The 20,009-nt window shown below is 42.1% G+C and overlaps 1 protein-coding gene across 10 annotated transcripts in view; it reads right to left on the reverse strand.

Moving 5' to 3' along the window:
- PTPRF (protein tyrosine phosphatase receptor type F) overlaps positions 1 to 20,009 on the reverse strand; it is a 287,439-nt gene that overhangs the window by 244,960 nt on the left and 22,470 nt on the right. For all 10 annotated transcript variants that reach the window (XM_018072218.2, XM_018072212.2, XM_018072223.2 and 7 more), the window contains exon 3: positions 427 to 588. In XM_018072218.2, the coding sequence (XP_017927707.1) occupies positions 427 to 511 (85 nt within the window). In that variant the 5' untranslated portion in view covers positions 512 to 588. The remainder of the gene's footprint in view (positions 1 to 426; positions 589 to 20,009) is intronic.

A 20,009-nucleotide genomic window follows, 5' to 3' on the forward strand; every position in this document is an offset into this window, starting at 1 on the left:
CCATCGCCTGCTGACTCAGGAGAGATGTCTCAGCGCTACACAAATTACGAGAGCTGGCAAAAGAACAAGGGAAAAGTAACAGGGATTACTGTGACCCCAATACTTCTTTCTTCCTCCGCCCCCAATTTTCTTTACTCATCTCTACGTGTTAGAAATCAAACTGTCAGGTTTTGATCTTGCAGCTACTACAGAAATTCTTCCTGCGCTTGAATAAATTTTGCCAGTCTTTTTTAGTTCTACTTGTGCCCCTTCACACACATCCTGTTTATCTGCAATGCGCACATTGGGAAAGAAGAGACTGGGGTAGGGGGTGGGGGAAGTTGTCCCTTAGCTCTCAGTGTTTCCAGTACAACCCAAAAAGGTTTAATATTTCTTAAAAGAAATTTTGCTAGGTGCTCAGGCTGTCCAAACCCGAACGTTACTTACTGTCCGCTCCTGCTGAAGGCAGCATCAAGCAGCAGAGGATGGCTGCTGGCACAGTGAGTACTGGGATGCAGAAGTTAGGCACCATATTCCAAAGTAGAGCGAGTCCTCTTCAGTGTGAGGCAAGCGGTCAGTACATCCAGCGTTACAGACACAGACTCACTCCTGCAAACCAAGAGAGGAAGAAACGGAAAATGATCAAACATGACACATAGATTAACTGCCAATATACCAAACTACACTGTAAAGACATCATTACAGATACTTCTAAAGTGAAATTTAACTATCTTTGCTGCATGAGCAACAGAGCACCACACTGATGTCCCTGAAGCCAATAAGCTGATTTCAAGGGTCACGAGGCATAAATGCACACCCATCTCCAAGTTTATCTTCATGTACAGTCTGTATAATGGCCTATTAATGCATCCTTTGGTTGCTATTATTCAAAACAAATAGTTCTGAAGTTGCACATTAAATACAAGGAACAGTCATACGCTCATGTAACTCTTCTTTGTCCATCTGCCCAAGACACACATGGTTGATTACATATGTAGGGTGGTTTGTGGTCAAATTACATGTGAAGCATAGCTTGGGCCATCCAGCTGGGCTGGTGTACACCAGACAAGTCTCAACGGGTTCAAGCAGAAGAAACAGAAGCTGAACTGAAGCAGCTGTCAGCTCACAGGGCTACCAGAGTCACAGCAGAATGTTATTAGGAAGTGTCTATAAAGAGAAGCTTTACCCAAAGCAAATGCCTCAGCTTCAAACTCACAAAAATGGAAAGGATGGCTGTCTTGATGATGATTGATAATAATTCCTTCTCCAAAACAAAGTAAATTACCTTGCAAATTGCCTTAACTTGGGCATCTGCCTGAATACTGAAATACAGAAAATTCCTTGAAAACCAACCAAAAAAAGGCAAGTATTTAAAAAGAATACAGTTTCTATATACCTGCCTTCTTTATCTTTTCATGAGAATATACTCATTGTACTTTCACCTAAAGTCCAAGGTCTGCCTGTTAAGACAGACTTAAAAGGAGTTAGCAAGCCCCATGCCCTCAGTGTGACTACACTGAGCAGTGACAGGGGCTCACACTTTCATTTCTGGTCATCTCAGCACAAGCCCAACAGTCATTAAAAGGTTGATGAGATTCTCCCTTAAGCTGCGAGTTACCAGAAGTTAGCAACACAGCATTATTAGTGAAAAAAATCTCATGCTGGCAGATGCCAGCCTGAGTGGACCCCGTGAGTATCCTTGAAGCAAAGTATCTGCAAGTGCACAGGCTGTGTGTGGCCCGACGCACCACTCTTACTCATGCTGGCAGACATTTCAAAAACATCTTCAAGACTGCTCTACCAAAGGTATTTTTGAATTTTGCTGGGTTTTTGACAGAGAAAACGTCCTGGGTTTTTTGTGGGCTGTTGGGGTGTTTTTTTTGAAAACCACCGAGCTTTTGATGGAAGTATCACAAGTTACAAACACATTCACTTCTGACAAAAACATAGTACTCAAAGAATGCCAGAACGATCGTGCCTAGAGAAATCCACAAGAAATCCCAAGAGAATCTACCTTGGCAAATATTGACATCGCATCATACTAACAAACAGCAGATTATGATTCTTCTCCATTCCGTTACTGTATTTGCACAGTAAATCTTTTCACACGTTATAATATCGCACAACACAGAGAAATCTTTATTTATGCAACATCTTCTGCAGCCAAGACATCTGAAAATACTTTACAAAACAACCTAGCTCTAACCTAGATGCAGAGAGAATACTGATCATCTCATCCTTCTTTTATTGTCTCAATGAGAAAGCATAAATCGAACTAAGTTCAGCAGCAAGATTCTGAATACTGCAAAAGATGTTCTTTGTACCAGCTGCACACTCCATTACCTGTGTTGCCCTCCAACTTCCATATCCTCGCTCATCTCTCACCAAAGGATTACTAAAAGCACCATTAACGTGTCTTACATAGCAGAGACAGACACAGGCAGTTGTATTTTTTACAGCTGCGTAAGCTGTATTCCAATAGGAAGCTCAGTTCAGTCCCCAAGCCGTTTGCCCGGTGTTAGCCAGCTCTCCAGATACAGCCCACACAGGAATGGGAAGAAATGCCTGCATTAAGAGTGATGATTATGTTTCTAAATTCTGCATGTAAAGGGGTTATTTGTGCTGCCCAGAGAAGTGAATCCACTGAAGCACCCTTTGAGCAGCATTCCACCTGGTTCAACAGCAGCCAGAATCTTAAGTCTACCCTTCTTGGGGAGGGGGTGGGAAACACCAAGGGTTGAAATTACTGTGTCAAAACTAATGATGCGTGTCAAACTCTCTCAGATTAGGACAGAGAACAAGTTTTACAGGTGGTGCTGAAAACATCTTAGGTATTTGTCAGACCACACTGGGGATGAATAGCTTTCAGAGAGCTTTTCCTCTTTCATTCACTTCCATTAACAACAAAAGTGCCTCATCTAATGGTGTATCTTGAGTGCAGATTGCTCAGAGTCATGTCAATGGCACCTCCACAGTCCTCATTCAGGAATAACTCTCAGGAACACAAAAAAACTCAGCTAAAGAATAGGTCTGTCTCTTGATTTCTCTCTTCTTTCAGCAAATGTCATCAAGCTTCTCTCCAGTTTCAAGACTGACAGATTTATAACTTTCCTTTCCAGCCCATGAGATACATACAGTATGCATCATGCAAAACTGATGAATTGTCAGATACACCACCAGATGCTTCACAGACTTGATCTTTTTCAACTGTTTAAAGCTATATAATAATTTACCATCTGGTAGAAATGCCCATTTTTCTTATGCAAGACTGCTGTCTGTCCCTCCAAAATTAACAGAGCACCTTTGGCCTTTAATAGGATCAAAATCCGCCACCTCCTCTTTTCCTGGTTGCTCTGCCTATGGAAAAGTTGTCTGCATTCAATATTTAAAGCACTTTAAATTGGAATGTTTTAAAATTTTATTAATCTCAGTAGCTGTCATTCTCTTTTGAAATTGAAAATATTAAAAAGCTTCTCCTAGCTGTTCAGTTTTCCCATTTTTTTCTAGAAGGGAGATGCTCTTTCCCAACAAGACAACCCAATACTCAAAGCAAGGCAACAGGGCATTAGCTGAAGCTCATTTAACCCTTAGAAGGCCAGTGTTACTCTGACAGTTTTAAACAGCCACCTTGAACCAATGCTAAAGGCAGCCTAAGATAGAAGGTAGCTAAAAAACAAATAAGGTTGGTAGATTTTGGTAATAAGTTAAACAAATACAAAATCAGTATTGCTTTGGCAAAATCAAGTCCAACAGAAAATGATCAAATAATATTAAGATTCTTAGCATGTCTTGTCCCCAGCAATCTCGTGCCTCTTCAGGCTGCTCTCTCTTGCATCTGGCATTATCTCCTGTGCACCAGATGACCTCAGTCCCTTCATCTGAAGGCCTCTTTTAATCTCACTGCCTTGGCCAGCATCTCATAACTAATATTGTCTTTGGGAGCCCAGACACTGTTGAAGAAGGTTTTTCAAAAACACACGTGCATTCTCATTCCTCCTTCTGCATCTGGTCCTGGCAATATTCTAACTCTAGACTACATAACCCAAAATTAGGCTGAGGTTAAGCACTCCAGATAGCTTTGTAAAAACAGCTTTGAGTTTAGCAAGCTAAACTCCTGCCTCTGCTCCAAACTCAGTGTTAGAGCTACCAAGTGCTAGTTTGGCAGAAAACTAGAAAGCAGGAAAGCACAAACGCAACAAAAAAGCAAACTTCATTTGAATATATCCAGTTTTGCCATGGGGCAAGTGGATGGAAAAGAGGCGGTCTTGAGGATATTTTTTGAAACATACACGGTTTGATTCTTTCAGACAGGCAGAAAAGGCTGGACTCATTTAAAACAGAGCCAAGAATACCAACAGCTCATATGGTACTAAGAAATTCTGGCAATGAGTATGTCTCACAGGAGACGGCAAAGAGATTAGAAAAAGCAGTCAACTTTAAAGAGTCAAGAGGAATTTCAAACCAGCACTGAATAGCTTATGTCCTCTCTGAACTCTTTTGGAAGACAAACTGAAGCAAGTGTCACGTGGGTCACTAGCCAAGAACAGCATGGTGAAGAAGAGCATTCCCAAAGCAAGACTGCCCGTTCCAAACCAGGGACAAAAATACTGCACTAAAATCTCTTTTTAGGTTACGCTACCTTGCAACCCAAAGAATCTAGAAATCAGCACAAAAAGTTCCCTCCAGGAGCCCCTGTACATCCACAGAACTGCCAGGTTTTGTTGTGTGAGTGACTACTGACACTGCCTTTGCTGTGAAACAGGGTTAAGAGAAATCTCTAGAAACTTACAGGGCAGGAAGGAAAGCCCAGTGCATAAGCAATGTCCTTATCTGACCCAGAGATGTAACAGTGTCTTTTCAACAGGAACCTCAAACAACTGTGTTTGTTTCTCAAGGTGGAAACTTCTTGAACATTTGCAAGGTGAGCCCAAGGATGCAGGTCAGAAGATACCAACTGGACAACATCCAGATGACCATAAAGATGGAGGTAAAACTGCATCAGCTTTTCCCAATGCTACTGAATGGGCAACACACAACAAAACCAAATTCTCCTTCTGGACACCTACCCACAACCTTGTATTTTACACAAGTACCCTGAAGGGAAATCAGTGCTCCACAGGGACCCCAATCAACACAACACCACCCAATAAACTTTTGGGTGCCACACCAACAATGGCAATCAAGAACTGACTGAGCAAGGAGGGGCCACGTGCCACTCAGAGGAACAAGGCAGCTATTTATTCAGTTAAAAGTGAGAACAATAACTGGCTACAGCTCAGCTGCTTCACTCTGTACATAATGCCTCATCTGTGCTCTGAAGGAGGAAGAGGAAAACCATGACACACCATATAATTCAAGATCATCATATTGCACACATTAAAAGTTGTAGAAGCACAGTTACACACAAGCTAATGACTTTTGAATGTTTCACTTCACTACATTAGTATTCCTTTAGCATAGATTTCTTTGCGCTTTTCTGGGAGAAATATAATATAAAGAGACTTGGGGAGTATAGCAATATGGCCAAAAAAGAGAAAATGAGTCTCATTTCACTCCAAACTCCCACATGCGGGGAATGTATTAGAGATTCAGTGGGGAGATATATGAAGATGGCAACACTGGGATAGATTTAGGGAGGAACTTCATATGAACTTGCAATACAGTAAAAAGGCCAAAAGTTAAAGCAACTGCCACATGAGCAAAGGTACCACCTCCAGGACCCAGGTGGGAGCAGAACAAGAGCATCAGTCTGATGCTCTCAGTTAGAAGACTCTCAAACCATCTGGAGAGAAGGAACGAGCAAAGCAATTCAAGAACCTGGAAGGGTAAAAATCTCTGTCAAGTCACAAGCACTAGACAGACTGGCTGAGCAAGATGGGGATTTGATAACCATCTATAAGTACATGAAGGATACAAACACCAAGAAAGCAGTGGAGGAGTATAATTAGCCACCGGCATATAACTCTGAGTAATGGAATGAGACAGAGCAAAAGAAAGTGTATGTTGAATATTCTCAGTAAACTGTCCAGAAAAAAAAAATAATACCACAGAAGCATTTTTTCCAGCAGGAAAATGTTTCATCACCTGTTTACACAGAAATTAAAAATGGAGTGGAAAAAAAAAACACACGAAAATAAACAACTCAATATAATAACAACTCAGTATATAACAACTCCCGTAATCTGGGAAAAAACCCAAAACAAACCAATGAACTAACAGAGACAGATTGGTATGGAGCAATATAATGTAACAGCAAAAACAATTCATAAGTATTTTAAAAAGACTCTCCTTCTTTTGACAATGCATTAAAAAGTGTGAAGCATTTAAGCAACAAGCTGGCCCAGCTACAGGGCTTTCTGATCCTGAACATGCAATCCCAACTTGATCCAAGGAGAGAAGAAGAGGGAAAGACCCATTTTTAAGCAGGACACAAGCACAAGTTGGATATTCCTGTCAGCCTTAGTGGCTACATTTGCTTCTGAAGACCTTAATTTCTGAAGGTGTCACTGCCTGCAGACAATACTAGGTAAGAAAGAGGAATTTTTCCACTGGAACAAGGATTATGAAGGGCCCCATTAAATAACTATGGTGATAAGTTAAAACATCCACTTAAAATATAGATCAGCCTTGAGCCTCACGTGCCCAGCCATCACTCACAGTGAGCCTTAAGCACAGACTGCTGTGGATCGTGCTACCCAAATGTATAGGCTCCTAACGCCTGTTGTAAAGTCTCCTTAAAAGAAGTAAACTATTGCATATATCCCTTTCAACAGAGGCCTTTTACATTTGTAGAACAGGTCCAGTAGTGCACCCAGAAGCACAGATTACAGATTCAGGGCAGCAGAAAATCCTACAAAAAATAGAACTAAATTCAGCTATTCCTTAACTATCAGCAAACTCTGCTAATGTGGAGGAACATGCTCATGAGTCAGATACCTCCACAAAACAAGAATTCCTGTGCTTTTTCTACAAATTACTACACATGTGACAATATATTCTTAATATAAATGATGGTGCCCTAACAGGTTTGATTGAATTCAGCACAACAGAACACACTGGAAAGACTAAAATCACAAGGTATTAAGCCCTCTCCTCTAAACCCAACACTGGGGCATCAAGTTCTGCACATCCGGGATGCAGACAGGAGGTTTTAAACTAAGGAGATGGAGAGTTGAGAACACAGTCCTTCTGGGCTTGCTGCTTACAACATACCACAGCTGACTGCTATTGACTACAGCTGTGGCACTGATATTCCTGCATCTGGCTCCAGCAATGCCAAACACGCTGGTTCGGCATCTCTCAGACTGACAGAACACACAAAGTGTAGCAGATATAAGACTCACTGAGCACCAGAACTAATTTTAACCAAAACAGCAAGAACATGCAAATGATTGACCAGATGAGGGATAATCTGTTCCTCCATCGCTTCGAGGATTTGCATGGTGTCTACTGGCTTGAAACCAAATGAAATCCTAAATCAATTCTAATTCAAAATTAAATCAGCTTCTTCTTTGTAAGAATGCTTTTCTCTATCCATATGTCCATCCAGCTTCCTTAGAGGCCTTGGTGTCGAAACTTTTCAGAGACCTCCTGGAATCTGAACAAATTGTAATCACATTCCCTGGCTTGGGCATTTTGAGTAACTACTAGAACAGTTTTCCTCTGCAGAATCCATCAAAGCTGGACCCTAGGAGAACATGATCTTTCAGGTATTCTGTTATTGTCTCAGTAATTTTTTCTTCAACCAGAATACAAGGTATATAAAGAACTTTCTCCTCAAAAAAAAAAAGTTCTTTTTAACTAAAAATCCCTTACTTTTGCTGGAAGTTCAGTTATGTTTTATGTAACACAGCATACCATTGGGGTCTGCTCATTTAATGTCTTTCAGATTAACAGCTTATTCCAAATCTGCTTTTGCCAAGACCTCAATTTCTGAAATTTGCTTAGCTTTTATGTTTAGAATGACTAGGCACAATACCAGTACCAAGTCTTCCACAACATTTTTAGTGGTTAAAAACTGATGCAAAGCACTTTGCACTTTTTGGCAGTAGGCTCCTCTTCCTTAACCTCACATCAACTCACTAGGATAAATTTTCACACAAGACAATGGCTCTGATTTGCCTGTACTATTTATCTTAGATGTATAGTCATCAGTTCTTCAAAGCCCACCTTGGATCTTTCAATTTTCCTTTTATACTCATTATTACTTCATATACTCTACCAGTGATAGCTGGGAGTTGGGTTTCCAAATTTTCATCTCAAACAGCTTCTTAAGCCCGCCACCTACCCAGCATGAATTACCCCCAGCCTTGCTAATTTAACTGCTTTTCCCAGCTTGCTTTCTTATACTCCACTACTGATTTCAAACCACATCAAGAAACTGGTTCACTCCCCCCTTTCACCCCCTTCTTTCTTTTCTACTCTTACTTTCTCCCATTCTAATTTTAGGGATGCTTTGAGTAAATTATTCACTTTCTTCTAAGTTACCCTTTCTAAAGTTTACCATCATTCTCAACATGTTGGTCTTCTTGGCCCCTCGGAGCCCAACGACGTATTCACGCGCTACATCCACGCAGTCGTGGCCACTCATGAAGATGCGCTTGAGGATCCCACAAACACCTTTAACCTTGATGACTCAGAATCGTCAAATACACCAGTGATTGAATAATCCCAAGCAACTACTTGTGCCTGGAGCTATTTTAAGTCTGGCTCTGGAAAGCACGCACACACTGGTGACAAAACCTCCACCCACCGTCTCTCGCAGCCGCTCTCACACGCGGCAATCGAGTGAAAAAAGGACTCACTTCTTTGATCCCGCCAGCAGAGATGATAATCCTTCTCCACAGGTCAACCAAGCGCCCACGGAACGCCAAGTTCTCAAACGCATCTTGGCTGCCCCGTCCTTCCTAGACGTGGGCACCACCAGCTGAGGAGCAGCATCGCTACATCGGACAGGATCCTGGCCCCAGCCAGCTCCCATCAGCCAGCACCAGCCCGTGCAGGAGGAGACAGCAGCAGGCAGCCATGGGGCTGGCTTCTTCCTAACGCCATCATTTAGCAGACAACTTATGCCCTACTGGAGGGTTTATACATCCAATTAAACTTTCTGTAATTCTCGTCTCGTGAAACTGTGAACATTTTCAACGCTAGATTTTGGAATTATTCTCTCCTAAAGGGTTTTGAAGTTAATTATATCATAGTTGTTATTACTGTCTCCACCACAGATACTGCTTGAACCCCATTACTGTGTGTATTACTGAGGGCTAAAATAAGAATAGCTGCTGTTTCGGTGTGCTCTGGAGCTAGCCCTGCCTGCAAACTGCTTCTATAACCTTTGCCCAAACATAATGTATGCTCAGTTTATATGCAGGTAGTTAACATAGCCCAGTAGGGTAAATGGACTTATTACATTTATTAAACTGAATTTTCTCCATGCAGAACGCCCCCAGCATCCTGCAGTCCCACTGGCTCTGGAGGCATTTGGCTGTTACCATGGAAGACAGCACCCAGAAATTCCCTCCGCAACTAATAAGCAGGAAGTATGAAAGCACAAGTTTCATGCAATTGCCTTCTGTATGAAAAATGAAAACTCTTTCTGTAACCTATAAAGAAACCAAGATGCAATCAAGCTTATTGTAATAAGATGCTAAATTTATGATTATTCCTTTTTTTTTCCTCCTAATAAGGCCCCTTAGCTTTGCTTTGACAAAAGAAAACAACCTCTGAAGCAGCATATATGACAGAGTACCTAGGCCCTATTAAAGGGATGTAAATAAAAAGCAAGCCCTAGGTGTAACATAATACTTATTGAAGATGAAGAGAACAAATGTCTGCAAACTGAGAAATCCTGAATTAATGGTGGCAAGTCAGTCTTAACTTTGTCTGAATCCAAAAATTTCAATTCCAAATCCTTTATTCCAAACTATTTCTCTCCTTCAGTAGCACTTCAGGCTAAAAACTAAATTTGGGGTTCTTGCATCACATTCTGTAAAGTAAGACATACACAACACCGACACATCAGATTTTGTCTCACTCAGATCTGAGGCTGTGTGTTCAAAACTGTTTGATGGAAGAAAATCAATTAATATATTTTACAAGTCTCCTTTGTTTGCCAGATCAAAGCAGTAGTTTCCTAGCTACTTCCTGTCCAGAGGGACTGAGATAACAGCTGCATCAAGGCTGCAGCGAATCCAACATTTTTTGGACAGACCAGCCATTTCCATCTTTCAAGCCACAAAGCAAATGCCAGGACTCCTCAACACAGGCCGACATCTGCTTCCACGCTCACGTTTTCATGCACACATTCTACAAGCAAACTGGCATGTGGGGACCACACACAAGTGCTGAGCACTCAGGGGCAGCAGATCGGAAGGCTCCACACGGCTGTGGATCCGTGGTGGCTGCCTGCCACCTCATCCAGGATGTGCAACCTCACCTGCTTCAGATTAAAAAGATGAGAAAAGGTGGGAGGCTAAAAGTATTCTGCACATCTTAATGAACCTGTAACAGCCTCTCCCAAAAGGCAGAAAGAAGTCTAAAACAAAAAGCAAAAGTAAACGGCATTACCTCTCAGGTAAGTTGGGTACATCACCACCCCTACAAAATGCTTGCTTGCTCCTTGCACCCTGGGTGATCTCATACCTCCCATGGACCTTCCTCATCCACCACAAAATCCATGCTAAATTTATAATAGATTTTATGTGTTTTTGCTTTTTATGTCCAAACATTTTCTGACCACCAGAGAAGGCACGCTTTGCTAGCCAAGGGTATTCAGTGATATCCACTATGTTGCTACTTCCAATGGCTTTCCTATTTCTACACCCGAGAGGCAGCAAGAGAGATCAGTTCTCACATTCAGCACAGCACTCACATGGCACAAACAGATACAGGATATTCTTCACCTTTCAGTGTACTTCTCCTCCATTACATCATATGGCTCCAGAACATTCAAGTGTTGCAATTAAACCTTAAGTAAGGTATCCAAAGGAAAACAAACAAAATCCACTACCATAATACTTCTGCTTCCACAAGATGGTAGCTTGCTTTGGATTTTTATAATTCAGTCTTAAAGAACTCCTCTTCCTCAAACTTTGGGAGCATTTCCTCTGTATCTCAGATCTGACAACTTCTGTGCGTTCTCTTTGCCAGGAGAATGGTCCCATGTTAATGGTCTGAGTCAAGATAAACCCAAATCCTCATAAAAGATCAACCCAAAAAAGAAATAAATTATGTACCTCCCACAAAACTGCCCTTTCCTAATGGAGACTTCTGCCAATAGCAGATGGAAAGATCTTTGAAAAATAAGACATCCCATATGCCGTCTGCAGCAACTTCGTAGCTACGCTGTTGAAATTATCCACTTTTTCCTTTCCAGGTCTCCACCTTTACATGACCCTTGACTAAAACATAAAGAGGATAATACATAATGTGCAGCTTGTAGGGATAGCATTCAGTAAAACCTAAGGAAAGAAAATTACTGCTAGCTGTTTTTTCAATGTATTTGTACATTAGTGTGCTGAAATGCATACTTGGCGCCGTCGAAATCAGATTCAATGTACGTTTTACAGTACTTAGGAGGAAAGCTATTTTAATTTTGTTAGTTGCCAGAATGTAAAATCCTGAAGGAGAAAAAGCTTCCAGCAGAAAAACAGAACAGATTTTAAAGGGGAAAGACACTACCTAGCTTGATGAGAAACAAAGGAAAGATTAAGGAGGACCTGGTAAAGTACAGCTCCAAGAAAAGGAACAGCCCCTGTCCCTCCACATGGCTGGTGTGGGGTTCACAACACAAAATGCAACGCCCTGTTCATCAAATCCAAATATATTAAATTAACAGCAGCACAGCAAAAACTCTTTAGCTGCCAACAAACAACGACTCTGAAGCTCTTAGCAATGTATGAGGAACATGCTCCAAGTTTTAAGCATTTACTTTTGGATATGCAATGCCACCAGATGTCCAAGCTTTTCCTTACCTGCAGACTAATGCATCAAAGTGGCTTTGATGACGTTCCCTCTGAAAGCTCGTATGCTCAAAGACTGCAGCTCTATGTCCATCACTTCCAGACATGTGCCCAGCCCATCAGTTCAAGTGGACCTGAGCCAGGTGTGAGCAGGGGTGTGGTTTTATTGAAGCAGAGAGAGCCACACCACCACATTCATGCCAGTGCTATGTTTTGCTCAGGCTACAGAAAAGCAGGACAAAGTTATCCAATGCCAGAGCTTGTGTCCCTGGTTGCTTGACCTCCAGGCGGTGCATAGATTCTGCATCATTCAAACCTGCTTTGTTTTACCCTTGTGGGTTTTAATAATTATGCACATACACAGAGAGCTTGCAATCAGTGTACTCTGAATTAAATTTTAACCAATAAATGAAGTATTAAAAGCCACAAAATTTTTTATAAGATTTTAATTGTGTATTACAGAACTCATCTGGTAACACCTAATTATAATTCTAAATGAGCAGCAATTAACAAGCTATTTTACGGTGCCTAAGTCCAAAATAAACAAGGTCAGGACAGTCCTGCAAAAGGAGCTGCTAGTGTGTATCCTGTAGAAGGGAGGCCAGTCTGTGCTTGGAATGCACTCATTCCCCAATTTTTGCATCAGAGCGTTAAATTTTAGAAAGCGCAGGGGATACCACCCATCAAGTACAGGACTTGCTGTACCACTGGAGCCTTGTCAGAACATGGGCAGCTCTGCTCCTGTCACAGCACACACAATAGCAGTGTAAGCTCATCTGAAGTGACACATGCCAACACTGTGCCACTGATGGGGAAGGCAGGAGCAGCTCCAGTAGAAGCAAGTGCTCTCACCCATCACGTAACAAAGATCCCAAAACGGGATGTGTTGAGGACAGAGCAATGAAGAAGTCTCTCTTCTTCACAGAAAAGCCATAACACATCCTGCAGTAAAGGCAATTCACCTATTGCTTGAAAAAACAAGTTAATCTTACAGAAACATCCAACACTTTCTAGCAGGAAGAAGGCAGACATTGCAGACAGAGTCACAGATTTCATGTCAGAAATTCCAGGACATTTCCCACTGACCTGGATGCTGTCTCAGAACTTTCTTGGAAGAATCTTGCTTCTTCACTTTGTGGCTAGTGAGTCAAATCCTTCTACCTGGTAAGCATTCACCAAATGTTCAAGAAGTAGTTATAGCAGGGAAGTAGCCCACGAGCAGCATTTTAGGGGTCAACCAGCAAAGGTTCAAAGCCCAGAGGCTTTGTTTCAGAATGCATTACCCTTTGCTGACAGGTTGGGTTTAAATTTTATTTTTATATTTTATCCTTTAGAAGTTCTTTGAGAGTTGAAATGTGAGGAAAAAAATTCATCCTAAATCATATGCAACGTACAAGGTAATTTTCTCTTCTCAGAGGGTAGAGGTGGTTTCTGAAAAGGGCTTTCAGACAGACTCCTTATATCTGTCTTCTGGCTTTCCCTTTACCACTTTTCCCCTGTCTTCTAGGGAAAATGAATCTCAAACCTCTTCCATGAAGAACACAGGCCATTCCTGACTGCAGGAGAGGAGGCAACAGAACGGGAACTTTCCTCATATAGATAGTATCCTCTCTATCTGGAGGAGCAATGTATTAGATATTTTGAACTAACAATTAAGACATGGAAACATTTGGAAAAGTATCAATGATCAGCTTTTTAAGCAAAAGAACAAAGCACCCAAGGCACTGTCAGGGCTAAATCAGTAACCTCCAACTCCAGGAGAAGCTGGCAATAGGAAATGTGCTTTATGTATGTGGGTGGTTTATGAGAAACAATTTGTTTACAGCCCTTTTAAAAAGAATACGTGAAGGAATTTGAATAGCTATTCCTCATGAAGCAGTGCTGCTCAGAATGAAACTTATTCTGTCCTCCAAGCTCACAGACATAATTCCTGACAGATTAACCTTCTGCACCACACCGAGGACACCAGCAGTAAAAGGCTGCTTAAGGCACTGCAGATTCCCCACTGCTCTGTTGTGCTTCTGTCTCACCCGCAGAAGCACTAAAGCCTTGCACCAGACGGGTCACGGGGGTTTAGACCTCTGTGAGAAAGGATTCTGGGCTTGCCCTTCAGCCAAGATTTACAAGCTTCAGAAATCTCTGCAGTCAAGTCAACCTGCCTTCCTCCAAATAAGTACGCCTGCGACCTGGCATCTCCTAGGGAAATCAGGTTGATCTGTCATCTGATGGAATAATTAAAAATGCAAAATAAAAGTATGTATCTTCCTTGACAGTGTTCATCAGAAACTAGTTAAGACTCAAACTGCTGGCTGAACCAAAGTGACCATTCCTGGCAAACGGAACTCCTTCTTGAGCAAAGGCAAGGGGAGAGCTCCCAAGGGCTGAAATGAATAGTCAGGATGTCACAGACACAACCCTCCTTCTGTACCTTTCTCAGCCAGCAAACATGGAAAACCACGTCCTCTGATTATACGGCAAAGCTTCTGGATACACTGCAGTGTCTTTTACTTATGAGTTCAGCACTGACCACCAGACATTTAACCAACACCTGCCACACGTGCCTGTCCTGGCAACCTTCCCCAGGAGGGGATCCACAGCAGCATCGTGCTCCAAGTCCTGATGGGTGTTACGCTGGATGAACCACTGCAAGATCAATCCCGACTCTGTAACACAGTTGGGAAGAGGCAACCCTTCCAGGAGCCTGGCAAAGTTCATTATCCAACCTGCAAGCGCCCGTCCTGTGGCCTCCTCGAGAGCCTTTGCCGCCCAGCAGCACCAGCACTACAGGAGGAGCCAGCAGGATTTCATTTCTTCCCTGTGTGAACAGGAAAGGAAAAGTTCATCAAACCACTGCCTGAAGCAAAGATGCACCAGGGAAGACCAGGAACCTACGGGCACAGCAGACTTGGAGGCAGCAGCCTTTGTTAAGACCAAGACTGAATAACTACTGACAGACCGTCGTATGAACCAGGCAAAGCTGATTATTTTTTTCAAACAGACCAACTACCCTGGGAAAGCCCACTATCCCCAAACCCTTTTCCATCAACTGTCCAAGAGAGTTGCTTGCAAATTACTGGAGGCACAAAAGCTGCAGACACTTGGCTCTTTATCTTTGAAAGCATTCTACTTGAATTTATCACACTACATGCAAGTTAGACTTTATTTAGCCAAACGAGAATCCTATAAGCCCCCTTTTCCTCACCAGAGAGCGAGAACAAGCAGAACAGCTAGTGCCTTCTTGCTTTACTGAATTCATTATATTAAACCAAAAGCAATGTCATCTTAACTTGAAAGGACTTTTAAAAGAGCTTGAAGCAATTCTGCTGCTGCAGCATTTTTATATTTTGGATTAACTACAAGCCTTCTTAACCCCTCCAAGTTTGTAACAGCACATACCCATATCCTCCCAAGCTTTCAGAGCATACAGCAATCCCTGAGCTGTTAGCAAGCTGAGAGTTAAAGCACACACCATGTACAACTATTGTAATTTGACTCCTCTGCAAGTTAAAGAAGTCCAAGTTTTAGATGTTTTTGTCCACAAGACAGGACCTGCAGAATTTCGTAAATTATCTCAGACATTCCTCATGTCTCATGTGCAGTTTCCCTGATTAATAACCTGGGCTCACAGGGGCAATGAAAAGGTCAAAATCCTACTACAGGCGACAGTGCTAAAATATTACTAAGTGCCACCTTCAAAAGATTTCCAATTAGTATTAATATAGAAAGATTTCTGTCAAGAGAAATTCTGTAAATTCATGATTATCGTCACAGACTTTTTAAACTCTTTTCAAACAGGATTTTTAGACCCTTTTTTTTGCCAATAGAGTGTATCATAAGCTAGGGAAAACACCTTAGCAGTAACTTTCTTGAAATGAAATATTAAAAAAACACCCTGCCACCAATAACTGGTTCTGTTTGATGTAGTTTGTCATTTTTCTGGACAGCTGAAAGCCTTAGGCAAATGTGCAGGGAAAAACAGTGAACCATCTCATCCATCTTTTGTTTATTAAACCCTGAGTTTATTCAAGTGGCTTTGAATCCTGAACTATGCAAAGTCTTCCGAACCATTCCATGCTCAGCAATCAAATCTAGGGGCCAGAGAGAACCCAAAACGTCCTTTACATTTATTAACTTCTGAAGAAAGCATCAGATAACAAACCCTTTAATCTCAGCTCACTCAGCTGAAGAACGGTGAGAAACAACAGCGGCCAGAACCAGACCAGCTCCAGGACGGTACTACCAGGAAGTCTTTGTCAGGTGCTTGATAAACCCCTGCTCAGAGCACCTCTCTATTGCTCCTGGCCCAAAAGCCTTTAACAGCCCTGTACTACTGGCCGGGCTCTCTCACCCTGCCTGAGGGGGACACCATTTACAAAACAACCAAAGAACTCATTAATAAGCACTGCCAACCTTGCTTCTGAACTCTGCCGTATTTTCGGCGGAACGGCTGCATCTCTGGGACAGCCACATGTGTGCTGGAGATGAAAGGTTGCCAAGCAGTGCCAAGTTATCGCAGACAAATAGTATCTAAGGGAGATGGATGGAGTTATGAGATCAAACTGCAAACACTCCCAGATCAACACTATTTTGAAAAGGGCTGTGTCTATACTCCGTCCATTCACAAAAACACGGGGAAGAGAGAAGCCATTTTTATACACAAAATTACATTAGAAGAGTGCCCTAGAGACCACTGTATCATTCATTTTCATACTAAATTCAATAAAAATACACAGTTCTTATTTAAACAGCTGCAGCATCAAGGGGGTCTTGCGACAACATTTAAGACCTTGTTGAGAGCATGCCCTGCCCTAATCCAGGCGACCAGCCTACTCAGAAAGCTGACACGGGCAATTTGACTGGCAGGAGGTCTAGTCCCAGAGGTCCCATACATCACTGACTACATCTGCATTTCCCCTCCCTTTGCTGTCTTTCCTCACACATTTCCCAGCGCTCAAGTGTATATCAAGACAGCTGAGAGGATGCAATTTGTAATCTCAATTAGGCACAACATGAGGTAGCCAAGTTGATTAGGAAAGACGGGGCCTAACTCTTCTAAGTCAGTTTACTGCCCCTTTGCAAGAATTAATTTCTATTCCAGCAGCGCCTGCAGTGGTGTGTCCAGTCCAAACACGTAACAAGGTAAACAGATGAACTCAAGAGAGGCTGACATTTTGCATGTGGCATGGCAGGGGAGCTGTGTGCCTGTGAGGGTTCGTGCACTACAGCTGACTGCATCCTCTACCTGATCCATTAGCGTTTGGTCAATGACAGGGAAAGTAGAGCCTTTCCTTCCCTTAAGTAAGACACTAATCTATTAAAACTCTACAAGCTGTGGTAATTAATCAAAAGTCTATCATACCATATAAAATGAAAATGGCTTAAAGATGTGTCTGTTCACACCAATTAATTATTAAAAGAGCATTAGCTGAAGCTTTTCACCTGTTATTTAAAAGTTCAGGAAAACACGGCATGACACACACACAACTACTGCAGCACAGTTTACACCCCAGCAACCCACCCACCCAGCTGTGCCTGTACCTGTTCTGCTTTCTGCAGGCTGGTTCCAGCACACCCCAAGAGCAACCAGAGCCTGCCTGCTAGGGATGCTCAGTACATACAGCTGCAAAATCACCCTGGGGAGTCAGCAGGTAGCCCCTCCAAACAGCAATCACAACAAGCATTTGCACATGTTTGCCTGACATTTCTACTTTTGTTTCAAAATAAAGTCCTCAAGCAACAAGGCAAGGGCTTGGTAAAACGGTAGCAGCACAAGCATTCCTAGAAACCACCAACCGTGTTGTTTTCAGCTGTGTTCGTGCTGCTGTAATCAATGGAAGCACTTAGCAGTGATGAGCACATACCGGCAAGAAAAAACACCCCATCCCTTATACCACGGTTGTTATCTTCTTCCAGACCAACCAATGAATCAAGATCACTGACTGCACTAGGAGGTGAAGCACTGGGAGGGCTGGTGCTTAATTAAGCTGAAGTAAATACTCCCTGGCTCAGGAGCAGACTAGAATCACCTGTGTAGCACATAAACTGAGAGCAGACAAGAGCAGAGCAGCTTCAGACCTGCTCATATTTCTACCACTTATGGCCCGAGCTTTATTCTAATTGCACAAATTGAAGAATGATTAGCAGTTGTGTGGACATTAAATGCCCTGTTGATGTAACCAAAACAGATTTGCTTTATTCAGAACGATTACTTAAGGCCATAGCTGTGAAACTCAAATGAATCAAAACAAAAACAGACATTAAAAACACAAAGCATCACCTCAGAAATGAGGGGGATGGCAATACAGCCTAAGTGATAATTTAAAAGCCGCACTCTTTTAACATCATGCTTTTTAAAAATGGAGAAGCATGCATCTTTTTCATGAAACACCATAAATCCACTATAGTGTTGTTCTCATCCTTTGCAATCTCTAAAATGAACATCTATGAATATGAATACTAACAAAATTCACCCCACCTATGTTCTGCACCAGGTTCCTAGGTAAGAATTCATATCCAATTCTACGATAAATTTATATTTCTGCTGAAAAGTGTAATGCACAACTCAAGATCAGCAGAAATACACTGTCAAGTTAGAAATCAGCTTCCATGAGCCATGGGAGGTGAATGGTAAGTGCAAACCTGACAGACCGCAGCTTCCTGTGCTGAAAGGACTTTACAGGCAGTACATGTCCTAATAAACTATTAAACAGGCACCAGCACACTCCTGGTGTCGTTTGGAAACTAAAGAGTAAGGTACAACTTTAAACGTTTTTGCCTCTCCTCCCAGCTCTCACAGATGCTCCTCTTCACAGCTTATCTCCAAGCCCAACGGTGAGAAACGGGGGGCCCCAGACTGGCTGCCAGCCAGCCTTTTCAGGCTTCATTTTTAATGCCATTACCTATGAAACACATTACATTTACTTGGCCTCCAGTCACATCATTAACCCTGGCAGTGAAGCAACTAACAAATACAGCTAACAATATACCCTTGATAGGAAAGCCTCACATTTTTTCTTAGCACTTCATCTAAAAACGTAAATCTTGGAAGGTAAGTTCGAAGCTGTTAACCAGCTATTTCCCTCTCCCCACAGAGGAAGAAATTGTGTTTTTCTCTGACAGCAATATATGATATTACTGTCATTACAGTTGTTTTAGAACAGCTTTAAGCTACACTTGTGTTTCAGAACTACCTGCCAGAGCCCTTGTTCAAAACTTTCATCTCTCACTATATTATTTCAAGGGAATCTTTTAGTTTAAACAGTCCAAGTCATCAAGTATACAAAAGAAAATGCAAACATAAAGGTAGATGATACAGTCCCACTCACTGCATTCAAAATACAATTCACAAGCTCCTTCCCTGGGGTTTTTCCCAGACTGGATGACCAGATTTTGTCCATGCTATGAGACAGCAGCACAGGGCTGTAAAAACTCAGAAAAGGTTTTCAAAAAGCAGGGACTGGCCAATGTAAGAGATCTTGTCAAGCTTCCTCCTCACTGAGATTGCAGCCACAGCCTCAGCAGCTGTGACTCCCTAGATTTTACATAACAAGCAGATCTCACTTCTTTTACTTGACTCCAACATAGAGCTGATAAGAGCTTGTCTCCAAAGGACTTTTAAACACGACGCACGCACATATTCACACATTATTTGTGCATGTTTTACATCTGTACACGCATATTTCTATTAAAATTATACCATGAATGTATTTTATAGTGAACACAGCGCAATCTTCTTTTGAACAGCTCCAACACCACCTTAGTGCTTCGCTTTTCCATCAGGTGCAGCGGAGCAGAGGGGCCGTGTTCCCAGCAGCCAGGCTGCTCCAGAGTTCCAACCTTGCCTCCAAGTGCAAGGACTCCCACAGCCTTGTCAAGTGCCTTCACTCCTGCACCCTGCACTCCCCAGGGATAAAAATCAGTGATAGCACTCTGCCTCCCTAACAATATTTAGTGAGAACAGATTTAAAAAAAAAACCCCAAACAAAAAAATCCACTATGAAACTCTGAAGAGCAAATATTGCTGTCTTGAAAATGTAGGTGCTTACTCCAGTTACCAGGCTTCTATAAAAA

Source organism: Manacus vitellinus, unplaced genomic scaffold (assembly GCF_001715985.3).
Source record: "Manacus vitellinus isolate BGI_N305 unplaced genomic scaffold, ASM171598v3 scaffold_21_pilon, whole genome shotgun sequence".
Lineage (NCBI taxonomy): Eukaryota > Metazoa > Chordata > Aves > Passeriformes > Pipridae > Manacus > Manacus vitellinus.